Here is a 24,560-nt window from a genome sequence, read left to right on the forward strand (position 1 = left end):
TTTTTGCAAGAAAAAAAACATGGCCAAAAAGTGCCTTTTATTTTATTTTGTGGATGTTCAGGCATACATATTTATTTTTTTTTCGATCATTTTATAAATTACTTAATTTTCCACATTATACGATAAAATGATAACCGAAAATAGGTTCGTAAGTAGGAGATTTTGATCTTTAAAGTAGTTTTCATAGGCCATATACATTATTTTTTTCTGAGCTTTTAAAAAGACTTATCTAAAAACTACTCGATTATTTCAAAGGTCAAGATGTATTCTACTCGCAGTATTTAATTAAAGCATCTGAAACATTTCTAGGCGAACAAATTTTCAAACCAAAAACACATGATTTTGCATTACTACGTATGGCATCGCCTTAAATATGTTTTTTTAGTTTCATGTAAAGGGGTACAAAACATTACTGTTTACACAATAAAAACCATCGGTAAGCGACTTTAAAAACGATATCGACGTTTACATAACAAAATATGTTTTTATCAAATATGTCGATACTAAATATAATATAACAGATTAAGTATTGTAAATGTATACTTTTTTATTCGCTTTCAAAAATAGTATTTTATTTTCAAATAAGTTTTAAAAAATCAATAGTAATATTAGTGAGTAAATATTTCACACGCAGTCAGCATTTTTAATGTTCGTTTTTTTAATGTTAAAGTGAAATACATTGCAAAATATCAGAGGCTCGATGTGTTAAATTGATCATTTTCTATGTAAATTAAGGAAAAAAAATGTTAAAATGTATAAAAATTAGTTTTGTGTGTTATTATGATTATTACTATTTTTATCAATTTATTTGTTTCCATATTTTGACGTCGGTGATTTTTTGTTGATATACATTAAATACAGTGATAAATATATTGTATACCATTATTAATACAAATTGATTTTAGAGTCCACTTGTTATCGTGTTAAATAAAAAGGTTAATTGGGTAGAAAAGGGGACTTCACATCTGCATTCGTGGAACATCCATAAATAAGATATAGGGCGATAAGTCCGCTGCTCAACCAGCCAATAAGTTTCTCACTAATAAAAAGAGACATAACATCCGCTCTGGTAATTTTACAAACACGTTGTTTATCAAATAAAATTTTCCTACAAGATACTCATTTTCAAATAATGTATATTAATTTATACGAATTAGGTGGTCGGGTAGGGGTACCACCTCTCCGTGAACCATTTATTTGATAAACAACTCCTCTGCCATCCATCATACATTCATGGAACGAGATTTGTCTACGTTTTGGCTTCGGATGCGTCTGTCCTATGCGTGGCGGGCCAAATTTGGAGAGACTGTTCAAGTGAGATGTTTTTACCTCTTCAGCATGACTCTCTCGACCCATTGCGATGTAACGCACTTGGAAGGATGGATTCATACGTCTTTCACTCCTGGACACGCTAACCTCAAGATTCCCACCCATCCCTCATATATTTTGTCTTTCCAGAACATCAATCCTCTCTTTAAAAAACCATCCACACAGCTTTCCCAAAGACGGCGTAGACCCCGAGGGAAATTATTTTATTGGACCCCCGGTGTAGCTAATGTAAAATATTTTAGATTGTTGAACGCAGTCAAGTAAAGTGGAAGATTTTATGAAAACTTACAAAAATGTTAAAAACTACGATCCATAAAATATTAAATGTCATTAAACTACTTAACTGTTTTAACAATTTTTAAATAGTTGGGAAAAATATCGCAAGCAAAAATATACAGAGACAAGTAAATATTTTGACGATAGTTTCAGAAAGCCAAACAGTTTTCATGCGTAAGTTATCTGACAGAACACGCTGTATTTGTTTTAGCAGAAGAAAAAAGCATTAACAGGACATCAAAATAAACTCAAAATAAACAAATAAACGGTGCCAGCACTAAGTCATTGAGATTTACAAAACAGATTGAAGCAGATAACAAATTGCAACAAAATAAAATAAGGTAACGAATCCAAAACAGCAAAATAACATCTGACAGCCAATTCCTTCCTATTTCCTTGATGATATCAATCCTAAAGTACCATTTAGTCCTTTGCTTCGATTGTGTACCTTTATTCGGGGTCTTATTATTTGCCGGTTTTGAATTGTATTAAGTACCCATTGCTTTCATGTCTATCAAACGACAAGGGGTCTCTGATCCTTGGGAAAAAAGTCGTCAAACGTCACTCACGGCCAAAAGTGTTCGACTCTTTCAGACCTTTACCCGATAGGGGGTCAATCTCCCCTCTTATACCATTATAATGCCATCAAACATCGATTAATTCAAGGCCCCGAGGTATGGATGGATTCGATAAGGTTTACAAGGAGAATGAGGTACAAATTGCTGTTGAAATGTTGGTGAAATAAAGATGCTGATCTCGATGCGATGTAATTATGCTGTGGATTATTGTAGAAGTCGATAAATACTCTAAACTTCGGGGGAATAGAAATAATGTCTCCAGTTTTGAAAACAGTTATATTTTGGATTGTATGTTTATCTTGACATCTTTATTCTTATAACTTTTACAGAATTACAGGGACCCCTTGGCTAGATGTAGGTAATTGTAATCTTAACAATACGACAGAAAATATTTTGCAATGTCTCACTTAAAACTCCAGAAAGGTGAGTTCAGGCTCTATGAAATTAAAACAGCCTTTACGGTTTAAAGTTTTTTTGTTTAATGTTACTATTTTTATAGCTCTACTTTATCATCGTGAGCTATTATACAAAACTTATAACATTTGTTGTGCGACTCATATTTTTCTATAAAAAATTTCAAAAATACGAAAGTTGAGTGAAAATCTGGCGAAACCGGTTAGTAACCACCAAAGAGATTACAAGAGATCGGTAAACGATGCGAAGGATGGGTAGGTACATACCTACATTATATTGTCAACTTACGAAATTGTTGCCATTTAAAAATAATTAGGAAAAAAGTTTTTCAATTTTTTTTTATTTTTTTTATTTTTTATTATTTATTGAGTTAGTTTATACATTTTGAATATAAACTAATATAAACAAGATCATATTTCATTTTGTAATTTTACATATTTTTACAATAAATATAACATTTCTTTTTAAATACATTCATTCTTCCTTCATTCTTCAGACTTTCAGGCATTTCATAATACATTTTTAGTCCTTTGTACATTAGGCAGTTCTGTGATTTTGTTTTTTTCATATGTGGCAATCTAATCCTATTTACATTTCTGGTTTCGTAATTATGAACAACTCTATTAAAAACAATTTCATCCTTAAAATATTTTGGCATTTGGTTGTTCATGATTTTATGTACAAAAATTAACACATTAAATAATAGTCTCTTTTTTATAGAAATCCAATTTAGCTGTTCTCTCATTTGATCTATGCTTGCGTATTTTCCTTTTCCTAGTATACATCTCATAGCTCTATTCTGTATAACATCTAGCTTGTTCAAGTTTCCTTCATTGGCCAAATACAACATAGTAGAGCAATAATCTAAATGTGGAGCAACTATAGTTTTATAAATCAGCTCTGTAGTGTTTCCATTTAGTTTATTTCTTAATCTTCTAAGAAAATTGACTTTTTTAGATACCTTCTTTAGCACATATTCAAAATTTGCTGCGAAAGTTAGTTTTGAATCTAGTATCACACCTAGGTACTTAATTTCATTTACTTTTTCAATTTTTTCGTCATTAATTGTCAATTTTAACTCTGTGTTATGCGTTTTGTTGCCTATTTCCATATATTTTGTTTTGTTGACATTCAGTTTTAATTTGTTTAATTTCAGCCATTTTGCTATATTTTGTAGGTCTTCATTTAATTTATTGATTGCATCTATGTACTCTTCACATGAAATATAGATTAATGTATCGTCTGCAAATAATCTAATTTTGCAATGTCTTATGGTTTTAATTATATCATTAATGTAAATAATGAATAGAATTGGACCTAATACCGACCCTTGTGGAACACCGAGGTTGTTTTCTATCGGTTCTGATTCTGAGCTTTCCACTTTTGTTACCTGTTTTCTTTCATGGAGATATTCTTTGAAAAGATTTAGAGCTACTTCAGAAAGACCTATATCTTCTAATTTTTCCAAAAGTTTTTTCCTTTCTATCGTTTCAAATGCTCTTTTAAAATCTAAGAATGCTGCAATGGTGATTTTTTTATTATCTGTTTCTTCCATGTATCAATCACAATGTTTAATGCAGCTTCACAAGAGTTATTATTACGGAATCCTGATTGTTCGTCACATAATATATGATGTTTTTCCAAATACTCAACGAGTTGTTTCTTTATTACAATTTCTAGTACCTGTTCGTATTTTGGTAACATATTTATAGGTCTAAATTCTTCACATTTTCTGGTATTAACAACTTTCGGAATCGGGATCACAATAGATGTTTTCCATGTGTTTGGAAATTTTCCACTTCTTAACGATTCATTTATTATGTTCAGTAGATGAGGTCCTATCACTGGCATTGCATCCCTTAAAACCGTAAAACTTATTCCATCTGGACTCTCTTTTGATTTGGTGCTGTTTAGAATCTGTAAAAGATATGTTTCATCAATCTCTTTAAACACAAGTTTTTCTCGGTTTAGGGGAACATTTCTCACGCTGTTGTCTTCCTTCAGTATTGGTATACTCTGATGTAATTCCGTTATGCTGTTTACAAAATATTTGTTGAAGCAGTTCTGTATGCTACCCTGTATCTGATGTGGAAATTCAATGTCATGTTTCATCCCTTTATCTTCAGTTTGCATTAATCCTTTTATGGTTTTCCACATTTTTTTAGTGTCTCCTTTTTCACAGATAATTTTATTTTTGAAGTAATCGTTCTTACAAACTTTCAGTTGTTTTGAGTATTTATTTCTTGCATTTTTGAATGCTTTCCAGTCTTGTGAGTTTCTTGAGATTTTTGCAATTTTGTACAGTCTATCTCTTTCATATTGTATTGATTGTAGTTTTATGTTATACCATTTATTTGTTCCTCTTATTTTAGTAGTTTGGATTGGTATTAACTGGTCGATTACTTCTTGAAGGTTATTTATTAATGATTTAGACTTTTCATTAAATTCCATTTGATGAAGTTCATTCATATCACCCAGAAGTTCAATTAACCTTTCACTGTTATATTTTTTATAATTTCTGTATTTTATTTCTTTGCTGGTTTTCGTATTAGTTCTTTTTGTGTTATCTGTAATGTGGATAAGGTTATGGTCGGTTATTTTTGGCTCATCTAGAACTTTTACATTCAAATCTAATCTGTTGGATATGACAAGGTCAATTAACGTCCTGGATTTATCCGTTATTCGTGTCTCACTTTTAACAAGTTGTTTCATTCCCGATGCTTGGATAATTTTTTTAAGTCTTTTAGTATATGTATCATTCAAATTTTTGAAATTTATATTAAAGTCACCAGTTAGGATATTATTTTCTTCTTCTTCGAGGTTTTGGGTGCACCAGTTCTCTATAAATGATAGAAAGTCTTTGGTACTTGCATTTGGAGAATGGTAAATTACTCCGTATACTCCTTTCTTATATCCAGAAGTTATCCTGATCGCTAGTATCCAGCAGTTCTTTTCATATTGTATGTTAGAAATAACTTCATATAATATGTCTTTTTTGATAATTATTATTGCTCCCCCTGTATGTCTACTGTAGGAATCACAGCGTATTGTTGTATATCCTTCAAAAGTAACTTCGCTAACTTTAATTGAATTAATTTATACAGTAGGAATAGAACCAACAACGTCTAAAACAATATTAATCTTTACCACTGAGCTACAAAGTCCGAACATTTTTGGTGTAAGTCATACTATCTATTTATATTTTCTAATATATGTATATTTATTTAAGAAGAGTGTCTGTGGCGGGAGGACGGCCATTAAAATCTACATTTTTTTCTGATTTCAAATAACCCGAGCAACGCCGGGAACTTCAGTCAGTAATAATATTTCTATAGAAAATACCCGGAGCGCAGAGCTTTCTCAAGGTATACCGTATTGATTGCAAGTCAAAACATTCACATGGCAATTAGAGTCTAATCTCTGCGGGGAGTCCGTGACTTGTGACGTCATTAGAGACCCCCCGCGGATCGAGAGGCTGCCAAGTTGCGAGCGCTCCTGTACTTCGTAGAGATGCTAAACTGTAGACAGCGTGGCAAGTAGGTACTTGTACCTTCTTCTGTGGTTCAAAACTTCCGTAATGAAAATAAAGAATATTAATGTAATAAATTAATCAGATAAATATGATTTGAAATTTATATCATTAAAGAAGGTGCCTATTGATATTTATGAAAATTTACCAAAGAATATTAGCATACATTTATTTTTCTGACCTTACCAAATTAATAAAATGTATCATGATATACTGATGGTTTGTATCTGCAAAAACTTTCGCATGGTAAACTCTGGCGTCATGACGTTTGTACACTCAGGCCTTTCTGTCTGAAATGTAAGCATTCTCAGCTATGCAAAATTATTTTTACCACAAGCTATAAAGCTTTGAATATCCATCAAAATATAAAATTTTGTGTTGAACTCATAATTTTAATCCGATCAAAAAATTATAAAAAATATTCCGTAAATCGTGGTGAAACCGCATAGTAGCTACTGGTTATCAAAATTTTAAAACAAATTGTCAGGTTCGATCAATTTCCAATAAAACAACACAATTCTGTTCCTATAGATCATTGCAGCAATTATTATGGGTACCTACTTCCATATGTGTAGGTACTGCAAGACGTCAATGAGCACTGCGAAAAGCCAAACTCCCGCTGCGTTTTGTTTTGTTATCTCACTCATTCTTCGGAGCTGGCTTGCGTATGTGAACGATCACCTGTAATGTATACCACGGTAGCTGGAGCACCCCTGATCAATTCTTTTGAAGATTTAAATAATGATATTTAGAACTACACTTGACTGGGTTTTTTAAGTCAAATGGATTTTAAGAATACGTCATAAAAGGCAATTGATTCCAAGATGCATCCAACATGCGTGTAGCATAATTACTAATTGGTCAACTTTCAAACTATGAATGCCGAATTTGGTGTTAATTATTTTTATTTATTTATTGCAATTTTTTGAGGCCATGGGGCTTTTACATTGGGTACATAACATGGTTACATTACATTACAAAACTTGTGATAGACATTGGTTTAGTATAGCTTACAATATTTAGACATAATTTAACAAAATATATAATATAATCTAAAATTACATTTCGTAAATAATTTCGCCTTCGAAGTTGTGATGTTAAAATGTCGATGAAATTTGTAAATTCATTCTCTTTACTACGTAGGTGAGTAAATAGCCAGTTTTTTACATAATTTGTTTGTGAACGATGCCAACGAAATAGGTCCTTATGTCTAGTGTATCGAGTAAGTAATATTGTATTAACTTGACTAGGAGTTCGCAACAGTCGAGTTCTAAAATTAACAATTTTTAGCCTCATTTTGTGAGGGTTGAGGGTTTGGATAAGGGTAGAAAAGTAGGGGAAGAGGAACGAAGCAAAATTGACTAAACTATTCTTAAAAATCGTTAACTATTTTAATAATAAAAGTGGGACTTTGCACGTAATACCGTAAAACCTCAGAACGCCTCCCTGGCGCCCCTCACCGCCTACAGATCATCAGGAATGCTTAGCACTTTAAAAAACCCCATCCCCTAATATAATATTACAGCCGTCCCATTGCGGTCAAACAACCCAGAACTTTCCACCACCAACGGAGCCAACCCCTAAATAATTTCTTGTCCCACTGGGACCTCCAACCCCAACCTCTAACAATCGGGAGCCTTCTACCCCTGAATCGGCTTGGGAATTCTGCTGTTCGATTTTTTCGTAAATACATTTTTTGTTTCTAGCCATTGTTTCGTCATTCTGTTATTAAAATGGAAGGGAATGTTAGCACACCTGTTGAACGATTTTTTTCTTGATTTATGAGTAGTTTTGTAATGTTGAACTTTGAGTCTTTGCATATTTTTTTATAGAAATAGTTTTTTGCTTCTCTTTGTTTAAGAAATCTACAAACTTAATACCAATAGCTTCCAAAAATGCTGACACAATTTTATATGATTCTAGTAATTGCTACATACCCGGCAACGTCCGATTATAAACTTTTTTTTCTTATATTACACCTAAGCCATCCGTCATGAGAATAAGTATTTTGAATGCAAATAATACAATTCAGAATCAATTTAGCTTGGGCCACTAGCTATAATCCAAGTTTCACGCTAATACCGTGAAATTTAAGTGATTAATATCAATGAAAAAAATCCAAAACAAAAGAAAAATTAATACGCCTCTTGAAATGTATTTAACCACATTTGGTGGCCAGATCTGAATAGTCAGTTACTTCCCAACCTTCCTTTTGCTCATCTCATTCCCTTCTCACTCCTTTCAACTTAATAACATACTTCGATTTGGTTGGGAGCAGTTGAGACTTTTTTTTTGAGACTCATCGCTCATATAATTCAAAAGAATCGTATCCGCATTTATCATGTCTTGAGAAAACAGAGTGTGAAGATTATTTGAATGTTAACATTATTTGACGAATTTTCAAAAGGTGCAAAAAATTTCCATAAATAGGTGTTGTTTTCCTGCGATCAGTATCAAGGAGTTTTATTTTTTATATATATATTTTTATTCACATTAAAAATATACTTTTTTTGAAATAATTACTGCAAAGAAACATTTGCTACAACAAAGTTGGTAAATTCTCGGATATTTCTGCATTTTTAATTCAAAACCGCGATATTCGCACTTATGGTTATTTTGAATTACGAGTACATGAAATATCTCGTATCTTTAAGCTAAGGACTATATTGGTTATTTATGTAATAATAAAATAAATTTATTTTCTCACCTTCCCAATATCTTGCTAACGCATCCATTGGACACCTGCAGTATTCGCGAAATATCGCACGGCCTGGCGCCCGAGTGCGCCAGCTCGACTATCTTCTGCCGGGTCGAGTCGGGCAGTGGGCGGCCGTTGACGTACACCCCGCCCAGCTGGTTGATGCCGCTGTGTCCTGCCGCGGAGCATCCGAACAGGCCGCCCCCGCCCATACCGTGCATCAGCTCGTCTTCGGCTACAAGCGGGCACCATTGCGGCCCGACTAGAATAAAACAAAACAAAATATTAATATTACTCGTCATACTCATTTATTTGTATTTAACCCCTGGGCCTCTATATTTTGCATCGTATGTATTTCTCTTCATTCAGTCATCTGTCAAAATGCAGAATGCGCGAGAAATATTTTCGCATTTCGTTCGATTCCAGATATTTCGCTGTTTTTGAAAGTACATTAAAGACTTTTTCAGATTTTAGTATTACAAATCGAAGTATTCAAATAAAAATATTGAAATAATTTTTAACACAAACAGAGATAGAGATTTGAAAGTCGCTTACCGATAGTTTTCATCGTGTAAACTTTGATTAATAATTTAATTAAACTAAAAAAACATATTTAAGCAGACGGATGTGAAACTGAAAACATTTAAACAGAAGGAGTTGAAACTAAAAAACATATTTAAGCAGACGGACGTGAAACAACAAAAACATATTTAAATGGACAGTATTAACAACTAAATGATATAAAGAAGTTATAAAAGTTATTGATATTTTTTTTGTTTTATACAAGAATTTGCGAACGTTGACTTTTACAAATGCCAAATCTTTTACAAAAGCTAAATGTTATTGGATAGATTTTTTGATTATTTTTCAGGAGCGTCTATGGTAAACTTCTAAATCAAATAGAAAGGTCACGTAATATAAAATGAGTATGAATTTTAGTGTCAGGCTGGGAGAAATATTTCAAAAAAAGACTCTACATTTGTTTGGCGTACGGGAGAAATATCTCCCAAAATTGTTCTACGGGTTAAATAAATGTTATTTACGAAGTGTTTGGCTTATATGTAACAGTGGGAAACATCCCTGGAAAAATCAAGGAGACCGGGCGGTAAAAGCAGCAGGGTAACATACGAGGAAAAGAAAAAAAAGGCAGTAGAAATTGCAGAAAAATTGTTGAAGATATAACATACGTATTGTATATTGTCTGCCCAATGTAAAACTTTCAAGTAGTAAATTGTTCACGAGGGAATTTTTTCCGATTTCGTTCAACTAAAGGCGTCAGTAGGGAAAGATTTCATAAGTAATTGATTATGTATCGAATTGTCGAAAGAACATAATATTTAAAAATCGTTTGATTGTAAAATGCATTTTAAAATGTATGTGTGATTGTGGTTATAGGCCTAACTCGTAAGAAAGAAGTTATAGACCTTAGTCGTAAGTCACTAGATATAAATCTTAGTTTTAAGTCACTAGTTTTATGTCAGTAGTTCTAGTATTAATTATTTAATAAATATATTTGTAAAGCGCCCTTGAGGTTATTTTTCACGAAAACGGCGCTATACAAATTAGCGAAATATTATTATTATGCCGGTCACGTGATTCCTCCCTCCCACAACATGGATATCTTCAAGAACCAGGTACACTTCTTCATATCCGAGGGAAACTATTTTCCTAAAAGCCTTCTATGTAAAGTTAATATAAAATATATATATTGATAAAAATTGTTAAGAAAAAAGATTGCCAAATAAATGGGGGAAAAGGAAATGCCTAGTTTATTCATAAACTCAACCTATTTTAGATTGTTTACCTCTGAATGTATGTATTAACATATACTTTGATTAGAATAAAAAGAGAAATAAATTTTGCTATTTATTTTCAGATTGGCAGCATGCGGCAAAAATAACAATTTTCAGACGATTTTCTCAGAGCCAGAATGTTAAAAAGTGAGGTTAACTCAATTTTCAAAGAGGTGTATTGATGCTTATTTACATTTTCATTGATATTAAAATATTGTTTTGCTCAAAATAGACTGTAGGTACGTACGATTATATAAATTCCAGAGCAGTCCGGAATATTTTTTTATTGCAAATACGAGCATATTTTTAATGTATTTTTAAGACATAATCCACTTTTTTACTAACTACTCATTACTTGAAACCTACGTTCAGACTTTCTCATTCCAATACAACATTGAGACATTTTAATTAGTGTTGTTAAATAATTTTTTTCTTATTTTTCAGGATTGTCTATGGTATACTAATTTAATCAAATACAAAGCGAGGATCTCTTTCTTCTAGGACGTTTTTAAATCATATTCCCCGCTTAATACAAAATGAGCATGACTTTTATTAATACTCTTGCTTATCATTGCTTAGTTAAAACGTGCATTTAATGCATACAACTCCCACTATTCTTCTATAATATTTTCATTCGGAGTACATCAATAAACAAAACATCATTATTATATAATGTTTGTCAATAAACCAGTCTAAATCTATACTGTATATTCATGAAAACGTCAACATTAGTTGAAGCATTAAACGTTTCAAATCGCTTTCATTAGTCAGAAGAAACATCGCAAAAGGGGCAGAGAAAGTGTTTTAATTGAATTATTTATTTTCAGACTTTGTCATGAGGTGCCGAATTGCTGTTCATCCCGGATAATCCGCACTAAGCTCACGGTTGAAACGAAATGATAGTGAAAGCATGCAAAATTTGCAAGTGAAGCCGGGAGGCTGTATTCAGTATGTGTACATAATATAGTAAATAGTCACGTGTGTGACATTGATACTACTTTATGTAATTATATGAGGCGAACTCTAAAACGGACACGCTTTGAAACATGTTGACCAATTCATTGTTTTGGATGATATTTTGCATGTCAATAAGTGTGTATCTTTCACAAGTAACTAAACTGATTTTTAGCTAATTGCGTATATGGAATTATGTAAATACAAATTTTAGTGGCTTTGTCAGTCTAGTAACCATGGAGATTTTTTTTCTTTTAGCTAGCTTTGCAATAATTCCTTAAATTGCCCGTAAAAATTAACCATTATTAATTATACTACAAATCTTTTTTTTATTTAAATTAATCTAAAAAACACATAAAATAATTTAAGAAAACGATTGAATCGATTGGTTTGCATTTTAATGCACTTTTATAACTCGATTACAAACGGAGAAAATGCTGCGCTGATTTATTGAAAATTTTTTCAAATGATTAGTCGTCCTGTTAAAAATGGGAATGTAAGCCGCTTAAAGTGTTGTTAAATTCGTAATGATGTAGGAACACGTTTTCACCCACGTTCGTTTGAACACGTGTACGGACCTTGCGTCAAAACATTGGCATTTTTTTAAAGTTTATCAGGATACCTAACAATTTATTCGTTAATGCCCTAAAACGAATAATTTCCTGAGATTTTCAATAAATTAGCATTTTTTTATCAGAAATTTTTTTCCGTGCAGTTTTGATGGTTGAATTTAAACACTTCCCGAAAGCGCAAAACTGTGCTGTTCGATTCAATTGAGATCTTTCGTTGGAACTAAGCCATTTAACCATTTAGTTTTCTGCAACAACAATACTAAACCTTTGTTGAAAACAGTCTCAAGGAAAACAATGTAAAACGTAGATCCTACAGCTTGTCGCAACGAGCTTCGCGTAGCAGTAGCACCTCGTAGCTATAGTTAGAAGGACTATTATATGTTACTGCGAGTGATATTCGATACGTGAATGCATTGCAGTACGATACATAAAAAGAAAACACTATCGTAGAAGCACGATCGTTTTGCAATTGTTGAATTTTGGGAAAAGTACAACTTAAATTGTAAACATAAAATAATAAATGCTGAAATATGTAGATATGAACCAGAAGGTATTTAGTTTAAATTAAAATTTATGAATGCTGGGTACATTTAGCGTGTTTGAGAGTCAAGTTCAAACTATAACGACATTCCAATATAAATAATTGAATAGAAAAATGGGTGTTTTATTATATGTACGATAAGCAGAAAGATTTCATTGCATTCAGCAAGGGTGCCATTTATGACTCCTCTTGTTTTTTATACAAATTTCATAATTTGTTTTGATGATCTCGTTCAAAGTTCATTCTTTAATATCGATAACGATTAAAAGTTTTGAATTTAAGTATCTAAATAAATTATTCGTTCATTTCCAATCACCCGTAAGAATAAGCACAATGATTAAAATAAATAAAATAAAAACGTTGATGGCTCACCCATCATATCTCTGAGCGGTCGGGCATGGAAAAGATGGTCGTAGGTAGGTGGATGGCACCCCATCATTGCTTACTGCTTACCCCTTCGGGGATAAAATGATGTGATTGTCTGCTAAAATGAAAATCGAAATGGGAATATTTTTGGAACTTCATAGATGAATACAAATCAGTACAGTTGAAACAAATATAATGAAATCCGCAACTTACAATAATTAAAGAAATATAAGCAATAAGATATAATTGATGGATTTTAGCGGTAGAGAAGCAAGCTCCTTGCCTTTGAACATAAAAGTCGCTGGTTTTAAAACCTTATGTGTGAAAACAAAATTCATTTTCATATGTTATTTTACATTTATACGTAATATGAATTAATATATTTACGCTTCGTTCCAGATGCTCTTAGAGCAGTTGTCACTCCTGAGCAAGAAGAAAATTCTGAAGCTAGACATTGCTTAAAGAATCTATGGCAGCGTTCATTTTTCCTTAATACCTACCTGTGTTCATGAATGAGTTCGTAAAGTCCACTAAGGTATTCTTATTTGATTCCGCTTACAATTTGACATTGGAATAAAGAACGTGACAAGAATTATTATTAGACCGAAGTGAAAATCCAATCGCATTTATACGCCATTTGTAAGAATTCCACTGCTTGCTTCAATAGTTCTATTATAGTCAAGTAATACTGTGTATTTATAATATTTTTCTTTAAACTACAACAAGATGCATGTTTTAATGAGAATACCGCCCTAGTAAGAACTGAAACTGATCTCAACTCTCCAGAGCCAGTGAGACCATAGCATCACGTCTATTTTAACAAATTTTAGAGTTCTTTCCTAAGAGCTGTATGGCGCCCATCTCTGTGAATCAGGTCAGATATTAATCTTGTACACAATGTCACATTTTTAACTGTTTATTGCTACCATTTAAATTCCTTCCGTGCGTGCAAATCTTCGATTGCCGCTCACCCCTTGAAATTATGTTAATCATGTCAATTTGAGAGTCTCTTGTTCTATTCGATTTGAATAAATGTAATTAATCATCGTCTTTCTTTTTATTCAATATCAAAGCAATCCTTTCTGTCCTAAACCTCTTAGCATTACAATGGCGCCCTAGCGAGGTTTTGATTTGAATATTAGTTTATCTGGTTGTGTTACAATTGGCGCCAACGTGGTAGTTGGACATTTGTAAAATAATTCATGTTACAATGGCAGGAAGGGACGGAGATGAGAAAAAAGAACGTTGGAAGTGTCCGGTTATTAGAACTGGTAACCAAACACGGCTAAAGCCATTTCAAGAAGCGTTTAAATACCGAATGGTGGTATTTCTTTATTCTGAACCCTTAATTAGATTAGAAACTGAAAATATCTACAGGATTTTAGATACATTCGTTCTATTGTAAATCTAATCGCCTACATTATATTTTTAGAATGGGCAAAAGGGGAGAAATTTAAAGCGACCACAGTAACCTCTTTACGGCATAGTGCACTGAGAGTGCAACCTAAAGGCTTGTTTACACGTTAAACTAACTTTTAACCTACTTGTTTGTCGTCTTAAGGCTTTGTAGGAAGGTTCTAATTGCTTAGAAACCGTTCAAACATATTAAAGTCTTATAGTTAGCTTTATATGTTCATTCGTTTCCTAAATGGGCTTCTCTAAGGAAAGTTTGTCGCGTTAAATAACGTTATTAACTTTGGTTACCAAAATATATATTTTTAATAACTTAATCTTACACATTTCGGCGGTCGGTGCATGGGTGCGTGACTTGAAATTGTATTCCAGCGAAATGCGTTAAATTATTCAAATTCATTAAACATTTATTTTTAAATATCGTACTGATAATAATGGATCATATCAGATAAAAAATAAAGTAGGTTCAAATTTATTTAATTCATTAATAACTCTTTTTTTTAAATTTGTATTTATTTTGTTTAAATATTTGAGAAATTCTTAGATTAATTAATAGATTGAACTTACATTACTAAGACAAAGTACGTGGTTTCACTGAACTAGCTTCAGTGGACGTAAATTAGCAGCCCGTTATATAGCTATTTCATTCATACACACATATTCTTTGAATGGCTATCCTTTTCTTAAGCGGTGTTACATTTATAAATACTTTCGATTTCACAAATTCCACAAATATAATATCCCATGATTTTTCACGGGTCTGCGCTAGTATTTAATAAAACCATTATAAGACCCAGTAGTTTCATACGTGGCTATATAATTTTGAAAACAGTTTATATACCCGACTTGAATACGATAAGAGGAAGAAGATGTGATGAGTTTAAATTTAACAGTTTAAAAAATGTTAGAAAGTGAGTTCAAAGTAAATACGATGTTTGGAAAATAACGATAGATTTTAACCACCGTTTAAATATACAATGCATGAATGAACCGTGCCTTAATATATAATAATAATATTTGGCTAATTTATACAGGGCCGTTTTTTGTGAAAAATCACCTCCAGGGCACTGTACAAATATATTTATCAAATAATAAATTTCATTAAAATTTTTAAATATGATGAAAATAAGTGATAATAATAATTTTGTATAGCTTTAATTTGTATCAAGACAATTAACATTACTATATCAATTTATCAATGATAGGCATATATATATATTATGATAGTAGACAAACTCCGATAAGGAAAAGTTTTTCCAACATTTAGATGTTAAATATATATTATTATCATATGTTATTTTCCCGATGGAACCTAAAAAAATTGTAGGCACAAAATTGGTTTTAGCATTAGAAATGCAATTAGCAAAAATTTTTTTTACCATGTTGCACTATGAAGAAGGATTGTATCGAAGCACTGAAAAGTAACTTTGCCAAAAATATGGCTTGAAAGGTTTCACCAAAACACAGTGGATGTGGAAATTGTTGAATTTATCATGAAATTTTTATGTTCTATTTTTTTAATCTTGATGGTTTATTGGTATTATGTTTATTAAATTAAGAAAGATGTTAGTAAGTTTGTCTGTGGCTGTTTTCTTTTGTTATTGTTAAAATTATTGTAAAATCTTTGCTTTATAAGAAAAATAATCAGTAAAATTTAGCTCCTTTTGTAACGCTGTTTGGCTTAAACAAATTTCTTTATTTCCGAATCGATTAATGGGCCAATAATATGACGATTCTTATGATTAACTACTTTTTTAAGCAAAGTAAAATAATGTATTATTTATAAATAATAAGCGCATACATACAAGTTATAAAAACACATATTAAAAGGGTTAAGTGAGAGTTTAACGCATGCTTCCAAGAAAATATAAGTCCATTACATTAAAGTTTAAGAAGCTTCTTAACGAAGTGTATTTATGGACCATTAAGAGGGTTTGTTGTTGGCAAGTCACCGTTGTAGTTGGTTAACTATCCCCTAAGTAATTCCTGCGTTTAAAAACTACGGAAATGGGAATAATTTCTAAATAATTACAATGTAAAATAATAACGATTAATACAGAAAAACCCTAATAAGAACTTGTTATTTCTCAAAATATAAAAAAAAGTTATGTGTTTGACAACGTGATGGTGCACGGAGAAAAATGAGTACTGCCGATTCATTAAAATCCTGTCAAAAACGTGATAGCAGGCCATTTCCTAAGTAAATATTATTACATTCAGAATATATCGTAACACGTGTTCATGCAACCGCGCTTATCCTGATAAATATAATGACGAAATGCGAACATATTAGAATTTATATGAACACTTGTTCCGACATCCTCGTAACACATTCGTGTTTTACTGATAGTTTGTTAGGAAATCTGTCAATTCATTCGCTAAATGCCTGCAGTTCCAACAGTTTTTTTTTCACCAGGGATACCAATAATTTGATGATATTTTGAATATATTAGCAATTTTTCAATATCAGTTAGTTTTTTCCGTGTGGTCACAGGGCTGTAAAGTGGGTGGTGAGCACAATTGAAGGCGCTAAATAATTTAGGTAGTTACTTAAAGTTAAATTTTTCCATTTTACTAAAATAAAGTTATGATTTGTCGCAAGAAATACAAATATTTTATTTATTTATTTTTCTTTATTCTATATATTACAAAATAATAACAGTTTTTATATATTTTTTCTTAATTATTCTACAACTCCGTATGGTGAGCTTCTGGAACTATTCATATATGGCGTAAACAAATAATTCGTCTTAATATTGTGAAGCATAACTAGCAAAAAGCGTATTTTAATAAAAATAATTAAATTAACGCTATCTATGAACACGCAGATTATAGCGAACGTCGCGTTTAAATTTAAGAACTGTTATTGTATTAATATATTGCAAAATAGTTAACCTTAAAATAAATACTAAAATTTTCGCCCTAGGAAATGACCACAATTAAAATTTGACTTATTGCTTGAAATGCTTCGAATTAGTAAAATAGATTTAAATAGTCAAGTTTTTCCTAACTTTCTTCTACCATATTTTATGGCTTCACTCCCTTCAGCCTCCCTAGATACCCAAAATAGTGGGTGCCATGGTCATATTAGCTCCGAGCAGTTAGTAATTTAGTGTCGTATTCTCATATACAACGAAGTAGGTAGTTATTTGCCAAAAATGTGATAAATTTAATAAAATAAAACCACAACATATTTGAAAATCATATTTTTTCTCATAATACAGAACTTTTTCAACGTAATCATGTACATCCATAATATTCACATGAATGTCCATAACCGCTTCACCTATTTATAAAGTTTCATGTAACTACTACCAATGATTTTTGGGTTAATTAACTCAAAAACCCTCAAACAACCTAAAAGTTATCGGGAATAGTAATAATAATATTCATAATTTAAAATATTTCACGAATTTTGACCTTTGTAATTTTATAGGTACTTAAACTTGAAATCAAATGATATTACTGACAACTCCTAGCTAGGTACAAATAATATTTTTGGACATGAATTAAATTCAAACATTTTGTTTTCTATAGAATCCTTATTGGTCATCGGAGAAATAAATGACAATGAAATTTGAAATTACTAGAAGAATTTTTTATTATTTTTTTTAAATAATAAATTAACATCTTAGATGGAGCTAAGGCGTAAGCGAAACTGATTGTAAGATAGGATGTGCTGAAATACACATTTTCGGAGATAATAAGATTCCTTCTATTGTTCAAAATATATTATATTGCGTACCACTTGTCTCTCTCGTTGTGTCTCTTGCCTCTCTGTATTTTTTGTTATTCGAGTGAGTTTTATGTTTATTGTAATTTAGTGAAGAAAATTGTAATTGTTTAGAAAATTATTGTAATTGTATGTACCTATTTGAACATTAACTGATTTTTTATAATTGGAATTTCACGTAAATAAATTATCAAATGACGATTAGATTTATAGCTCATGGATGAATTGAAAATAAATGCAATGTACTCAAATTTTCAGACAGGAAAAGATCTACAAATTTCACGATGCCAGAGCTCAAAGTTCCATAGTTTTTACTCCTTCAGACTCAACACAAACATTTTTTCTACTACATCAAAATCCAAATGAATATTTTTTCCCCTTTATTTTTAATTGAACATCCTTTCTTGATGGCTTGTTGCGTTGAACCAACACGACAAAAGCCTGAAAATACCATAATGACCCTATCCTGTGAAGGAAGTAATGATTAAAAGATGACCACGATACGATATGTAATCAGTAATTTAGCCAATGATTGATCAAAGGCCGCCTCAGATGCTATTGAATGATACGAGGAGACTGCGTCGCATACGGAATGCAATTAGTTGGTGCATTGATAAAAAACCTCCCCCCTTGGGTAAATTTCAATCCTACCTATTTCTGTGCTACTGATACCACAGTAGAAATCGGACTAAAAGCTTTGGTGTTATTCGGTGTGAATCGGTCACTGTTTTGTTTTGTTAATGTTTTGTTCAGGGTTTCTTGCAGTAAATAGTTTAATCGATTTGTTAGAAGTGTTAATTGAATTGAAGAAGGTAGCAGGGGTTAAGGGAAGATAGCAGAATTAAAAGGGGTACCCGGGTTCATAGGATGATGTTTGCTCAGGCCTTGCTGCGTGGAGGGACCGGATCGGGAGAGTCTGGTTGACGGAGATCTTTTTACCTCTCCAGCCGGACTCTTTCGATCCATCGCTTTTTACCGTAGTGAGATTATGGATTCACTCATCCGTTACTTCTGATCACAATGAACCCATCCACCGCTTTCCTTCGAAGAACTTCCTCCTCTTCCTTTCATTAAAAACACCCGATTTCATACGAAATTATTTTCTACATATACGAGATATAAAATGAACATGCCTACAGAAATGTTTTGGGTATCAAATTTGATATTTTTGAGCGTGCGAGCATATTAAGTAGAATTATAGAAACATATTTTGTGGTATTTTGGAAAAGAGAAACTTGTTTTGATCATTTAAAATGAGACACTCTAGTTTTGTGTAAATTATTCAGTATAAATACACCGGACAGGGGCATTATTGTGACAAAATCGGTTTGTATCTTCGTGTACATAAAGTTTTTATGTAAACAGAGTTACAGTGTTTCAAATAAATATTGTATTTATCGCGTAGTACAGGCAAGATTTGTATAATAATTTAATACCTAAATAACATTAACCTTCCCTAGTTTAAAGAAAATAAATTGTTATTTTTAAATGACCCTTTTTACTGCACATTTACAGTAAAAAATCAATGAATTAAAGGCAAACTAAACGCTGAAACCACCCGCAACGTATCTTGACAAAAAAGCGCTCAAACCCACCCCTTCTCCTTCCCGTCACACGCAACTGCCTTCCATCAACACCCCTACAAAAAAAGGGTTCATTATTTATCAGAACATCCCTCCGTCAACCGCAATTGAGTCGAGTTCATTTATAGAGCCTCCGAGACTGGCAATTAGATGCACCCTGGCTGTTCTGTAATTCTATTGTGGGCGGACCAACCCCTATACTGGTAATAATAGTAGAAAAAAACCACCCTCTAGATGTCCCTGTGGAATATATATTTGATCAACCCCGACGGTTATAAGGATATGCGTAATTGCAAACGTTTCATGTAACAATACGACTAACTTGTCTATATTATCTCGTCCGAGATTTCAGCAAATCAAATTTTCCTGAGCGTTTATAATATATTTTGCAGCAAAAAATTTTGCGTCTTCTCTTACTTTTGTCGGGAAAATTGATATTTAAAAGCTCCGTAACCCACAATTGAAATGTCGTCCTAAACTTAATAGATGCATTAACTTAAAAAAAACCCTGTTTTTATATCTGTACAACTTCCATGACGCCAGAGCTGATTTTTTGGGAATCAGAGATATTTTCTTCATTTTATTATTACATATCAACAACTCCCAATAAACATACTATTAAAGAGATAAACACAAAGAAAATAATAATGTAACAGTCGGAACTGAAACTCGAACCCAGAACCTCTAGTCTTACCAATCAATCTTTATCCTTTATCAATCTCATACATCGATTTTGATAACTTTTTCTTTGGCTTTTCGGTTATAAGTTGAAACAATACAAACATAGAAAGAAAATAAATACATTGTATTTCATAATTAAGTATTAAGTATTCAGTGAAAAACATACAGGTATTATTTTTTTTTTGGCAATTACAATTATTATCGTAGAATTGTATGTCAACACTAAATGATAATTATTCAAATATTAACAACTATTTAGTACATCGATAACGACATCTATGAAATAAAATTAACTCTCTTATGTACTATACACGGTGTCCGGAAACTCGTAGTACAAGCGGGAAACTGGAGAATCTACACCACATGGGGAACCCAAATAAACATAAAGTTTTTTGATTTGAGCATTTTCACAAAAAAAAAAAACCAAAAAAAAATATTTTTCGGCTATTTTAGGGTTAAAGTTTTTTCTGGTGTTTAGGGTTGAACAACAGATATTTTAACCCTGCAGAGCAGAAATATTTTATGATTACACCGGATTAAATGAAGGGTGATTTCAAAATAATGCTTCAAATCCGAGTTTCTTCATTTGTTTTACTTTCAAATAGTTTTAATTAGTTGGGTACTTTGATCTTCAGTAATAATTTATAAGAATTTGATTAAAAAAAAAAAAAAAAAAAAAAAAAAATCAACTTCAAACTCGATTTACTCGATAACGAAAGCTCAAATAAAAAAAATATACTACAAAATCGACTCCAAATGTGATGTAGATTCACCAGTTTCCCGCTTGTACTACGAGTTTCCGGACACCCTGTATAGTAGACCATCCTATATGCAGATGACATGAAAATCTTCTCACCTATAAACTCAATCGAAGACTGTCTCAATCTCTAAGGATTTACAACGTTTAAACGCGTATGTTAATGCCCATTGTCTGGAATTAAATATATCCAAATGCTTCATCGTACGCTTTACTAGAAACAAAAACATATTTATACACGAATACTCAATTAATCATCAACCTCTATCTACCAAATCAGAAATTAAGGACCTTGGGGTTATACTTGATAGTAAACTGAATTTCAATAAACATATTGACCACGTAGTCACTAACGCATCTTCTATGCTGGGTTTCATAATCCGTTCCTGTAAACAATTCAAAGATATTACTACTTTCAAAACACTGTATTTCTCATACGTTCGTAGTATCCTTGAATACGCATCACAAGTGTGGAACCCAGTCTATGCAATACATAAAAATAGAATTGAAAGTGTTCAAAATAGATTTTAAGGTACCTTAATTTCCGTTCTTTTCGATCTCATATTAGTAATGAAGACTCTGCAAAGTTGTTCAATATACAGAAGTTAACTTTCCGAAGAAATATAGCAGATTCGGTAATGTTATTTAAAATTACACACAATTTAATCGATAGTCCTGATCTTCTTCAACGCCCCTATTCCATGTTCCCAATCGCAACAGCAGACAGTCGCTTACTTTTAATCTCCCTCATTGTAAGACCAATTCCAAACAAAACTCATTTATCTACAGATCTACACATTCATTTAACTTAAATTATTACCATATTGACATTTTTAACTCGACTTTACGCGACATAAAACAAAAACTCAATAATCAACAAAACTCAAACTAGAAGTTCAATTCCTATATATTTCCGTCCTTTGCCTCTTAATCCTTATCCTATATTTCCCCCTCCCCCCCACCCTCCTTTATTTTAATATTTTCTAACTAAACAAGAAATTAATTTAAGAGAACATCTCTATGACATTGTACACCTTACCATTAACTATTCATCAGTGGAATGTTCATAATTGGCATAATTAACTATATTATTATTGCATCATTGTATAATTAAAGATTTGCTGTCAACTTTTCCTAAAATGTATAAATAAATAAATATTAATTATCTAGAAGTCAGCTGATTTACCTATTAACCAGTTGTATTGCAATCATGGTTTAATGTACTTACCATGTAAACAAAGACCTGCTAATGAAATGCATAAACGTAGTACTCACGTTTTACGTGTTGGTGCGTTCCCCCCTGCTAGTATTATTACTGAGGTGTGAATTTCCACGTGGAAAGACTGAAGGATCTTCAAAACGCGTTAAACACGCAAAATATACCGTATACGAGCTTAAGTCAAACTTCAAACCGAGGGTTAACGGGAGACAATATTGTAAAATATTTGATTTTTTAGATAAGGTATTTTTTGTGTTCATTATTATTATGTTAGAGTGAGACGAAAACATTAAATCATTTATATAGAGTAGTGCGATCTTATTAAGTCTCCATCTATAACAAGTCATCATATCAGCTAAACTTTAGTTCGTCAAACTAGTAGTTTCTTAAATCGGCATTAACAAGCAAATACTACATTAAGATAAGAACAAAAAAATTAATTAATTAGTAAAACTAAGAGTTAAATTTTTACTATTATTAACGAACGCGATTTTACAAATGTGTGTGGTTGTTTTTATCATTAACTTTTGCTGAATGTCTATAGAACACTGTTTTACCTACTGTTCTTAGTGCATCATAAAGATTATACTGTGAAGCGTAGAACTAGTTATTACAACTTAATTTTCAAAATACGATTTGGGATTTTAGCAGTTATGAAATCTATACAAAAATTTACAAAAGAGCACACATTTTTTCTGGAAGCAAAATATTTATTTTGTGTTTTCGTAGGGTTTGAACCTTCGCTAATTAAAACAATAATAATAATTGTGTTTGGGCGCGTAATTAACGAAATAATAAACTAATAAAAAATTCACAATGCAGCCACGCGCGCCAATTAAACGCCATGCATTTTTATTTATTATTCAGTATGGCTGTACCAATACGGATTCTAAAAGTGGAATGGATAACAGCTATCGCTTATTTATGGGAACATCGTAGTCGAACATCACGATCCAAGCCTAATACATCAAATGAAAGCGTCGGCTATGGAAGAATTTCTTTGAAACTGATATAAGTGGAATAAGGGAATGATACCTACAGACATAGAGATATACAATTAGATGTGCTAGATGCGAAATGTGTTCCACTATTAGAACGTAATAAGTGATGAGCGTAAACCCGATTCGGTAGTTTTAGTTAGAGCGTTGGAGGTCACTTGAAAATAAAAAAGTGGAACATGTTTTTTCGTTTAATATATCAATGCCTATAGAAGAGAAAAATAAAATAAAAAGACCGAGAAGTTTCTGAGAATTTGAATCTGATCTAAATTAATGTAGATAAACCCTTTTAAAAAAATCGATTCTGAATGTTGATATATCACTAGAGAAATGCTGAGAGCATTTTCTACTGTTTAATTGTAAAATAATATCGGAGTAGAAGATGCTCGCAGAATAAATAAAAATCATTACATGTATGTTTATATTGTGAATTTGATCTAAATTCAGTACAAAAGTATGAAAACTATTATTAAAATTCAAATAGCTTTATTAATAAATAACAAAATATACTTATATTATACTTTAAACCTACATAATGTACAAATTTTGCTATTGATATTAATAAAAAAAAAATAAAATAAAAAAATTAGTTATTTATATTAAAATAGGTACTCAAGTCGATAGGGTCTGAAAAGTTAATTTCTAACTTCTCAAATCATTATCATTGTATGTGTAAGTAAAAACAATAATTTATAGTTAAATGAACTCTATAACTTATGCTTTGAATTTAAGTGTCATGGTTTTCAAAATTTGAAGTTTTCAATCACAAGTGATAAAACATACCTAAAATAAAATAATAAATGTGAAATTATTTGATTGCCATTTTCAAAATAGAAATTGAGTTGTGAAGAATACAGACGATTTCCATTGTTGTATTAGGTATAAATTTAGATTAAACAGGAAGTGAAAAAAATGTTAATTTTTTTTTTTGCCAATTTGAACTCCAACGCTCTTACGCCGAACGATTGCAAATTACGGAATCCGGTACCGCGCACTGCTACTCGAGTGATAATAGTGAAACACGTTTTGACGTGATATTAGTCCACAATAGCGCCTATATGACTATCTATCTGGTGATTTTTCAATGAACATTATTTGAATTTATTTTTCAAAATAAGAATGCTTT

General features: G+C 31.6%; 1 protein-coding gene across 1 annotated transcript in view; it reads right to left on the reverse strand.

Annotated features, from left to right (window-relative positions):
• Positions 1-24,560, reverse strand: part of toy (paired box 6 protein twin of eyeless) — a 145,179-nt gene that overhangs the window by 85,724 nt on the left and 34,895 nt on the right. Inside the window, exon 2 of the mRNA XM_089644679.1 lies at positions 8,834-9,086. Within this exon, the coding sequence (XP_089500805.1) occupies positions 8,834-9,086 (253 nt within the window). The remainder of the gene's footprint in view (positions 1-8,833; positions 9,087-24,560) is intronic.

Source organism: Hesperophylax consimilis, chromosome 21, assembly GCF_061612785.1.
Source record: "Hesperophylax consimilis isolate HC1 chromosome 21, BYU_Hcon_1.0, whole genome shotgun sequence".
Classification (NCBI taxonomy): domain Eukaryota; kingdom Metazoa; phylum Arthropoda; class Insecta; order Trichoptera; family Limnephilidae; genus Hesperophylax; species Hesperophylax consimilis.